Genomic DNA, 10,561 nt, shown 5'->3' on the forward strand with positions numbered 1-10,561 from the left:
TCTTCATCACTCGCTCCGTGAAGAGCGGCCAGTCCATAGTCGTGGTCATCCATTGTAACTATCACCCGTGTTTGGTAAAGTTAACAATAGGCTTATGGAGTTCGTATTTTGTCACAAAAATTCACCAGACTTCACAAAAACTTTTAAATAACTCACTGTCTGTATCAAAATGCACACAAAATTTTACTCAAGGACTGAAAGAAAAAACTATTTACACCGAAGCCTGCAAAGTGCAACTGCTCATTCCGCCATCTTGAATCCCCCTGGGCGGGGCTTTTACGTGGTGGAATACAGCAAGACTATTGGTCGCGTTCTGATCTCACGTCAGTCTGCTGCGCCTACTGGTACAATGTGCTGCAGGAAAGAGATGTGAGCGTTAGACAGGAGTGTTGTGGTCAGTCGGAAGGTCGTGTTGAGTGCTGTGTGTGTAATGTCTGAATCCTGGGTTTATCCGACCCTGCTTCTATGTGTTTATGGATTCTTCTCCAACCTCCGACCATCAGAACCTTTCCTCACCGCCTTCCTACTGGGACCGGATAAAAACCTCACCGAGACAGAGGTACAAATCTTTAACCTCACCTCACTACCTCACCTGTACAGCAAACTGTAGACTGTAAACTAACTCATTGTTACACCTGAGAAATCAGGTGGCTAAGTGGGCAGCACTGTCGCCTCACAGCAAGAAGGTCCTGGGTTCGATCCCCAGGTGGGGCGGTCCGGGTCCTTTCTTTGTGGAGTTTGCATGTTCTCCCCGTGTCTGCGTGGGTTTACTCCGGGTGCTCCGGTTTCCTCCCACAGTCCAAAGACATGCAAGTGAGGTAAATTGGAGACACTAAATTGTCCAGGACTGTGTTCAATATAACCTTGTGAACTGATGAATCTTGTGTAATGAGTGACTGCCGTTCTTGTCATGAATGTAACCAAAGTGTAAAATATGACGTTAAAATCCTAATAAACAAACAAACAAACAAACGTCTGATCACAATGCTGAACTCCTTTACGCAATCCTAATCCTTACCACGTGCTTTATTCCGGATTAATCATCACATTTCACATCATAAGACTTGTATTAAATATTTATAGCCGTGAGACTCGGATTACGTTTCAAAGTCTTCTATAATTGTTAGTGTTCTTTATTAGGGTGACTAATTTGGTTTTCAAAAAGAGGAAACTTGGCAGGATCGCAGCATGAGGCAGATGGGCACCTGCACTGGGTGGAAGGTTTGGTTGGGGAGGGTGGCTGAGTTGGATTGCTTAAGTAATTTCTTGTAAAGGTGGCACCATGGCAGTGTGTATAAAGTAGGGGTTTAAATATTTCACAAATGCATTAATAACCATGCAACTAGCTCTAAGGCTGTGTCCCTCCGTACAGACAGCTAAGATGCACTGCACTCTCAAAGTGTAGGTGATAAGATGCATAGGGCATGCTGCCCACGTGTCAGAGGGGGCATGGGTTAGCTTCGTTCTCCTCAATCAGAGCAGAGATCGGCATTGGTGGAGAGGAAGCACGATGCAATGGGGCAATTGGACGCGCTAGAAAGGGAGAAAAAGGGGAGAAAATGCATAAAGAATATGTAACAAATGCATTTAGGATCAAGCCCTAAACTTAGCCCTAAACTATATTTATTTATTAGGATTTTAACGTCATGTTTTACACACTTTGGTTACATTCATGACAGGACAGTTATTCACTGGTTACACAAGATTCATCGGTTCACAAGTTCAATGTCAAACACAGTCATGGACAATTTAGTATCTCCAATTCACCTCGCCTGCATGTTTTTGGACTGTGGGATAAACCCACTCAGACATGGGGAGAACATGCCAACTCCACACAAATGACCCGGACTGCCCCACCTGGGGATTAAACACAGGACCTTCTTAAAAAGCAGTTTTTAAACCAGATTTTACATTGTTAGTGTGACTGTGTTTACATTAAACAGCAAAATCTTTGTCCATAAACTATAATATCAGTTAAAAAGAACAAATCTAGATGTTTATTATTGGCTGAAGAAAATAAGTTATTAATTTTTACAGTCTGGGACATTTGAACTGAGCCACATGGAGTTATAGAACCAGAGATAGAGTCTATAAGTACAAGGTTTTTAACTCTAAGAGTAACATTAGAAAAGAAGGAAAGAATAAAATATGTTTTCTCTCTAGGTGGTGAATGAGATATATCCAGTATGGACGTACTCCTACCTGGTCCTACTGTTTCCTGTTTTCCTGGCCACAGATTACCTCTGCTACAAGCCTGTGCTCATCCTCCAGGCAGCCAGTTTCATCATCACATACACCATGCTGGTAAAAGCCCAGGGAGTGATGGCCATGCAGTTCCTCGAGTTCTTCTTTGGTGTTGCCACAGCATCTGACATTGCTTATTACTCCTATATCTACAGCGTGGTGGAGCCAGCCAGTTATCAGCGAGTGACTGGTTTCTGCCGCAGTGTCACTCTGCTGGGCTCAGCCGTTGGCTCGCTCATTGGACAGGTTCTGGTGTCAGTGGCTCAAGTGCCTTTGGTTTACCTCAGCATCATCACATTGTCCTCATCCTGCTTGGCATTTCTGGCAACATTGTTTTTGCCCATGCCCAGCAGAAGCCTGTTTTTTCATGAGAAAGATGCCATTCCTGACGACCAAACTGCTGAGAAGCTTACTGAAAAGTTGGAGGAGTCGGAGCACAAAGTGCCACTCAGTGTGGATAAAGGAATTACAGTAAGTTGTGTTTAATCAGTCATTAACAGTTGTTTACACCAATAATTTGGGAGGGGTTGTCAAACTGACAACTTTTTGATTTAATTAGTGGAAAATACATTCCATTAACCAAAACATCAGATACAGCATTTTAGTCTGCAACTACAAGGGATCTTCAAAAAGTTTCCGCACTTTTATATTTTTGGTGGGGGCGGGGGAAGTAGTAATTGGTTGTGTTTGAGAGACTGAGAGAGCTTATAGTCCGGATTTAGCGGCATCTGATTTCCACCTTTTTGGACCGCTCTAAGAAGCTTTAAGGGGAAGAAGATTTTCATGTGATGATGATGTGAAAGCAGCGGTGCATCAGTGGCACTTTTGCTGATGGCATTAAAAAGCTTGTATGATGCTGGGAAAAATGCATCGGAAGGTGACTATGTAGCAAAGTGATGTAACTTGTTTTCGAAATTCTTAATAAATAGAGTTAAAAGTGAGGAAACCTTTTGAAGAACCCTCATACGAAGCTAATGTAGCTAACACATGATGTTACAATTAATTGCCATGCAGCTGTATCTAAAATGATTCACCTACTGAAGTTGAACTACAAAAAATGTTTAATTTAATTGATAGAATACATTTACACTATATGGCCAAATGTATGTGGACACTACTCTAATTAACAAGTTTTATTAAGGCTCTTTTCTGTTTTTTTTTCTTTGTTTTTCTTTATGCATTTACTCCCCTTTTTTTCTCCCTTTTTGGCGCGTCCAATTGCCTGATTGCGTCATGCTTCCTCGCCACCAATGCCAATCCCTGCTCTGATTGAAACTCTGATTGCTCTGGAGAAGGAAGCTAACCCACGCCCCCCTCAGCGTTGTGTACTGAGAGACACATCCTGAGAGCACTCTTTTCTCATCTCTGTGCAGGCGCCATTAATCAGCCAGCAGAGGTCGTAATTGCATAAGTTATGAGAGAGAGAGAGAGACCCCATCCGGCTTAGTCCCGCCCATATCTGAACAACAGGCCAATCGTTGTTCATGTGGCCGCTCCGTTCATGTATTCGAGATCCCAGCTCTGGTTCCAGCGTGTGTTTTTTACCGCTGCGCCACCTGAGCGACCGGTTCTTTTCTGTTTTAGCATGAACTGTACTCCCAAAGCACAGTCCATAAACAAGTAGTTGTACAATGGCCTGCACAGAGCCCATACTTCAACCTCACTAAACACCGTTTGTATAAATTGTGACGAACATGTCAGTAATTGTGATGAACTTGGCCTGATGTCCTAAATTCTCTTTTACTGAAAGGGAACAAATTCCCATAGACCCCCTAAATCTTGTGAAGGGCCCTTTTAGCAGGAATATAAATGTCAAACAAGTTCATTGTCGGGTCCACATACTTTTGTTTATAATAACATTGGTCAACCAAGCTATGTGCATGTTATGTTTACTGTCCATTAGAACAGTGTTTCTCAACCTTTTTTCAGTCACGGCACCCTTTGAAAGTATGCAAAATCTCAAGTCACCCCAGTCTAAAATGTATTAAAAAACTTACACTCTGCATCCCTCGAACTGCTAACACACACGCACACACACCATAAGGTGTCATTTAGGGAGGGAGGGGTAAACGTGACTTACTTTTAATGGGAAACCTGAGCCTGGGATGATGCACACAATCACCCTATTCTGGCAGGGATGGATGAGAGGCAGACGCGGAGCTCCTGGTCCAGAGCCCTCAGTTGCGCCCTGTACTTGTGCTTGATGTAAGTTAGGCTCGGAAAGCTCAGTTTGCGCCATGAACGAATCGGATTTAACATAATTAAACATGTTTATAGTTTATTTCTCAATTGTTTGTCATTATACTAAGAGCACTGCTTCTTTTCTGCATGTTCTCTCTGTAGCTCGGTTACAGCTCTCTCAACTCAAAAGAAGCTTTATTGGCATGACATATAAAGACATTCATATTGCCAAAGCTCAGTTACAGAGAAATAATAAAAATAACAATAAGAAAAAACAAATTTATACAAAACAGTTACATGTGCAAAAAAATATAGAATAGAATAAAATATTAATAAAAAGAGTGCAAAATAATAACAATAAAAATTATAATATTTACAGTAATGAGGTAGTAATAACGATCAGTTTGTGTGTGTGTGTGCATCTCTCTCTCTCTCTGTGTGTGTGTGTGTGTGTGTGTGTGTGTGTGTGTGTGTGCGCGCGTGCGTCTCGTATTTGATGTATTGATAAATAAAATAATGTAAAATCTCAAAATCTTTCTCTCTGTGTGTGTGTGTGTGTGTGTGTGTGTGTGTGCGTGCGTCTCTCTCTCTCGTATTTGATGTATTGATAAATAAAATAATGTAAAATCTCAAAATCTTTCTCTCTTTTTGTGTGTGTGCGTGCGTCTCTCTCTCTCTCTCTGTTTGTGTGTGTGTGCGTGTCTCTCTCTGTTTGTGTGTGTGTACGTGCGTCTCTCTCTCTCTGTTTGTGTGTGTGTGCGTCTCTCTCTCTCTCTCTCTGTTTGTGTGTGTGTGTGTCGCTCGCTCTCTTTGTGTGTGTGTGTCGCTCACTCTCTCTGTTGGTGTCTTTATATATTAATAATTTAATATATAAATTAATGTGTGAGTGTGTGTGTGTGTGTGTGTGTGTTTGTGTGTGTGTGTGTCGCTCGCTCTCCGCTCTCCGTTTTCGGGTTTGAATTTCGATAATAAACAGCTCTTATTATGACTGATTGATTCCCTTCACTGATGGAAGCGGAATGGGTGGATTACAGTCTGAACGGCGCAGAAATAAAAATATATATAGCGGCAACCAGAGGCGCGACTCGGTTCCTTTTGTTCATTTTGTTCATTTTAAAGAGCCGTTCTATAGAATCGGATCGTTCGCGAACGACCCATCGCTATCAGAATATTTTTGACGGCACCCCTGACTGCCGCGGCACCCCGGTTGAGAAAGGCTGCATTAGAAAATACATTTTACCTACATTACTTTTACTGGCAAATATTAGGGTACCAGTGCTTATTGCAACATATTACTTGAATGGCTAATGAACCAAACTGCATTAATGTCACAGCTAAATTCGAGTCAAGGTGCATTGTATTCTTTAAACACACTACTAAAAGGGTTTGTCTTCTTTATTAATGTATTTTATTAAATGTTATGCTCACTTTATTACATACACCTATCTGTTACATAGATTCAATTTATAAGCTACACCTACAGTACCAATGAACTTGTTATTGTATACAATGAACTTGGTATACATTTACTGGCTGTAGCTCATCTGTTGCTCTGTACACTTTGTCACCCCCTGTACCCCATTTATTAATTGCAAAGGACCCCATAGGACCCCCCACTGACCAGATGTTATTTGGATGGTGGAACATCCTTAGCATGGCAATGGCACGTAACATGAGAATGACACAGTAGTGTAGCAGGTCCACCAGCAGTGTTGTTGGAATTTTTAAACAATATCAATGCTGGGAAAACAACAGTGCAACAGCAGCTTGTAATCAGAAAGCGTTCACTGATAAAAGACTAAACAGAGATTAGCACACATTGTGCATGAAAATGAAAATAGTTCTAGTCTCTAGGTTTACACACACAGCATTTGCTAACAGGGTATGTGTTCTTAATAAAGGGGCCAGTAAGTATTTAACTGACACAAGTAGAAAGAAAAGATTTCCAACGTTTTCACTGATTCATTACTAGGAATACATGCAGAATTATGATTGCCACAAGATAAACCTAGTTGTTTTGTTTTTCTTAGGTTCTTAAGAAGAATCGTAGTAACGGTAGAGGTCTGGTGGAGGTGTTGAAAACTCTTTCGATGGACTTTGTGCAGTGTTACTCATGCCGCACTCTTCTAGCCTGGTCTGTGTGGTGGGCTTTGTCTACCTGTGGCTACTTCCAAGTGGTTAATTATGCCCAGGCACTGTGGGAGAACATCCTGCCTTCTAAGAATTTTAAGATCTATAACGGTTATGTTGAGACCATAGCTACTTTGCTTGGTAAGTCTTTTTTTTTTTTTTTTATGTAACATGTAAGACATGTAAGAAGTTTCTGATGCCTTTTGTAAAATTAATTTTTTTATTTATTTTTATTCAGGTGCCCTGGCAGCTTTCAGTGTTGGATTTATGAAGGTGTCCTGGGCAGTGTGGGGAGAACTGGCTCTCTGTATTTTTTCTATAGTCATTGCTGTTGCTGTGTACATCATGGACACTGTCAGGAACATCTGGGTTTGCTACACTTCTTACGTATTTTTCCGAGCTGCCTATATGCTACTCATAACTATAGCCACGTAAGTATAGCTGCACTTCAACACATCAGTCCAACCATGTAATGCTACACACACTCTCACACACATACACACACACACATGAATGCAGCACAAAAGAAAAAAAACAGTTTATCACCAAATCAATGATCAGGCAAAAGATACTTTGTTAGAAGTAAGCAGAAGGTCACTGGTTCAAACCCCACCGCTGCCAGGTTGCCTCTGTTAGGCCCTTGAGCAAGGCCCTTAACCCTCAGTTGCTTAGACTGTATACTGTAGGTCACTTTGGATAAGTGTGTCTGCTAAATGCCAAAAATGTAAATATAAATACGGCTATTAGGGGTGGCCAGTAGAGCTGGAATTTCTGTTATGATATACACTGATCAGCCATAATATTAAAACTACCTCCTTGTTTCTACCCTCACTGTCCATTTTATCAGCTCCACTTACCATATAGAAGCACGTTAAAGTTCTACAATTACTGACTGTAGTCAATCTATTTCTGTACATAATTTTTTAAGCTGCTTTCACCCTGTTCCTCGATGGTCAGGACCCTCACAGGACCACCACAGAGTAGGTATTATTTAGGTGGTGGATCATTCTCAGCACTGCAGTGACACTGACATGGTGGTGGTGTGTTAGTGTGTGTTGTGCTGGTATGAGTGGATCAGACAGCAGTGCTGCTGGAGTTTTTAAATACAGTGTCCACTCACTGTCCACTCTGACACCCCTACCTCATTCGTCCACCTTGTAGATGTAAAGTCAGAGACGATCGCTCATCTATTGCTGCTGTTTGAGTTGGTCATCTTCTAGACCTTCATCAGTGGTCACAGGACGCTGCCCATGGGGCGCTGTTGTCTGGATATTTTTGGTTGGTGGACTATTCTCAGTCTAGCAGTGACAGTGACGTGTTTAAAAACTCCATCAGCGCTGCTGTGTCTTATCCACTCACACCAGCACAACACACACTAACACACCACCACCATGTCAGTATCACTGCAGTGCTGAGAATGATCCACCACCAAAATAATACCTACTCTGTAGTGGTCCTGGGAGAGTCCTGACCATTAAATAACAGTATGAAAGGGGGCTAACGAAGCATGCAGAGAAACAGATGGATTACAGTCAGTAATTGTAGAACTACAAAGTGCTTCTATATGGTAAGTAAAGCCGATAAAATGGACAGTGAGTATAGAAACAAGGAGGTGGTTTTAAAGTTATGGCTAATCGGTGTTTGTAAATTAACAGACACAATGCAGACACAAGGTGCAGAATCGTCTACGCCAGAGTAACCCACTAACACCTGTTAAAAGGAAAAATCCCCCCAACACGTGACATCTTTTATAAGCATTAAATTATAGAGTGAAAAGTTAAATCATTTTTAACTAACTTCCAGTGTTTTGCAATTTATTTAATTGATTGTGTTGTAGCTTAATATTTCCACATGTTAGAACGAAATGTGTCAAATAATAGATAAACTTGCTGCAGCGTTCTGTGCCACTCTATCAGCTGCTTCACTGTTTGTGTCTGAATTGAATTGCATTATGAATTGAATGTGGCTCCTGCATCTAACAGGTACCAGATTGCTGCCAATCTCAGTATGAAGAGGTATGCCTTGGTGTTTGGTGTGAACACATTCATCGCATTGCTGCTGCAGACCCTGCTCACTGTAACTGTGGTTGATTCTGTCGGTTTGGGCCTTGACGTTTGTACCCAGGTAAATGTAAAAAAGTAAAAAAGTAGTCCATGTTGTCAAGTTTTAGCTTTATCTGCATATGTTTGTGCACACCTCTAACATCTTCTTTTGTTTTCTTCTCAGTTTTTGATCTACGGTAGTTACTTTGCTGCAATTGCAGTGATATTTCTCATAGCTGTGGTGTATAAAGTGGCGACACGCAGCAGGACAGATGATACTGAGGTACAGACTGCGTGTGAGCACAGTGAAACAGATTCAGCTGATGGAAACAATACCATCCCCGCAAAGAGAAGTAATATTTCAGAAGCATGATTGGGTCTTTGCACTGATTTTTTTGGTTATTTATTAGTGGTGATTTATGGTAAGGACAGACTTTGCTGCTGAGCGGCTCGCATTATATAGAAGATGCTAAATACTATTACTAGAAGTTCATATGTAGTAATAGATATATAAATATAAATATTGTGCTCGGATGGCGAAGCTAGCCTAGTCTGTTATGCTAGCCCACCACCACTGAGATCTTGGTTAGAATGTGCACAGCCATGATTGGAATATCTGAGTTGTGAAGGGATGGCTGAAGCCCTGTGATGAATTGCTGGGTATTGGTGGAACCAGATCTGCCACAACCTTGACCATGAAAAAGTGGTTGTTGTGGTATTTTCATTAACATTTTTTTTTTTGTCGCCACTATGCTTTGCAGGCATTAATCCTTGAAAATCCTGATGTTGATCACTGGGAAAAATTATGATTAGATTAGTAGTCTGGAAACAATGACACAGACCCAGCGCTATCGCTTCCTGCCATGGAAATGACCCACGGGTTACCATGGTGTTAAAAATAAGAAATATAGAAAATAACCTATTATAACTGCATAATTGAAATGCTAACTATGAGCTAGGGATTATTCTCCATCCATAATTCAAAATCCAGTTGAAATACGACCCAGAAGATTAAGGGTCAGCACCATAATAGTTCCTAATAGTGCCTTTTACAAAAGTGCCTTTTGCAGATCTAGCATGAATGTATTTTTCATTTTAAGATAATGAGTCGTGTTGTAGATATCTTGAAGATATGCTGTTTTTGATCTTCACAAGGTCCAAACTCTTGTTCACAATAAGTAGCCGTTTATGGTTGCAGCTTATGAAGGTGAAGCATGTGTTAATATGATTGGCTCTGTATTAGGTGGCACTTCTAATCTTATAGTTTATTGTTATTAAGAATTAAGGTCATTTGTTTGCAGACAGACAAAACAGATTATCTGTGTTGTGTTCTTTTCTTTTTATTCTCATTGTGTCAGTGCTGCTTTAGGTCTCAGACTGAGAGTGATTAAGCTGCTGTAAGCCTTTTAATCTGCCAATTTTGAAAGAATGGACATTTCTGGAAGCAATAATGCTTTGCCTTAATGCAATGGGTTTGCTTTTCTTAGTTAAAGGGTACTCTGTAGAATTATTTAAAAAATTGTTTAAAAGGTGCACTAAAAGGCGCAGCGGGATATTCAGCTGATGCACCAGCACCGAGTTTCTGAACTCCCGGGTTCGAGGCTCGGTGTTGCCATCGGTCGGCTGGGCATAACTGGCAATGCCTGCAGCAGATACAAATTGGCCACTGTATCTGCAGGGTGGGGCCCAGACTATATGTGGGTGGGTGGGTCTTCATACGCTGTGTATGGACCCTGATTGTTAGAAAAGATGTCCGTGCAGGAAGCATGGACGAGAAGAGGAGGGCTGTACACGTGTAAAGAAGGCGTGCTCTCCTTGGATGCAAAATCTGGTGTCTGTCAGCAGCAGAAGACAAATTGGATGTGCTAAATAAAAAATAAATAAATAAAAACGGGTGCATAATACGTCGATCGTGATCTACCGATCTCACAGTGCACACTGGTAGATTGCGTCTCATTCAAACA

The 10,561-nt window shown here is 41.2% G+C and overlaps 1 protein-coding gene across 1 annotated transcript; it reads left to right on the forward strand.

Moving 5' to 3' along the window:
• The first annotated feature begins 430 nt into the window (after window positions 1–430).
• Window positions 431–8,970, forward strand: slc19a2 (solute carrier family 19 member 2). Its single transcript, XM_062996797.1, has 6 exons — window positions 431–559; window positions 2,164–2,715; window positions 6,456–6,696; window positions 6,794–6,986; window positions 8,538–8,679; window positions 8,782–8,970. The coding sequence occupies exons 1-6, from the start codon at window positions 431–433 to the stop codon at window positions 8,968–8,970; spliced, it is 1,446 nt and encodes a 481-aa protein (XP_062852867.1).
• Window positions 8,971–10,561: the final 1,591 nt, after the last annotated feature.

The sequence above is a fragment of the Trichomycterus rosablanca genome, chromosome 6 (assembly GCF_030014385.1).
Source record: "Trichomycterus rosablanca isolate fTriRos1 chromosome 6, fTriRos1.hap1, whole genome shotgun sequence".
In the NCBI taxonomy this organism is placed as follows: domain Eukaryota; kingdom Metazoa; phylum Chordata; class Actinopteri; order Siluriformes; family Trichomycteridae; genus Trichomycterus; species Trichomycterus rosablanca.

Excerpts from the sequence above, each read along its gene's own strand:
- slc19a2 (XM_062996797.1), top strand. The coding sequence starts at position 431 with ATGTCTGAATCCTGGGTTTATCCGACCCTGCTTCTATGTGTTTATGGA. Across the intron at positions 6,987-8,537 it reads CTACTCATAACTATAGCCAC|GTACCAGATTGCTGCCAATC; the intron begins GTAAGTATAGCT and ends TGCATCTAACAG. Across the intron at positions 8,680-8,781 it reads GCCTTGACGTTTGTACCCAG|TTTTTGATCTACGGTAGTTA; the intron begins GTAAATGTAAAA and ends TTTTCTTCTCAG.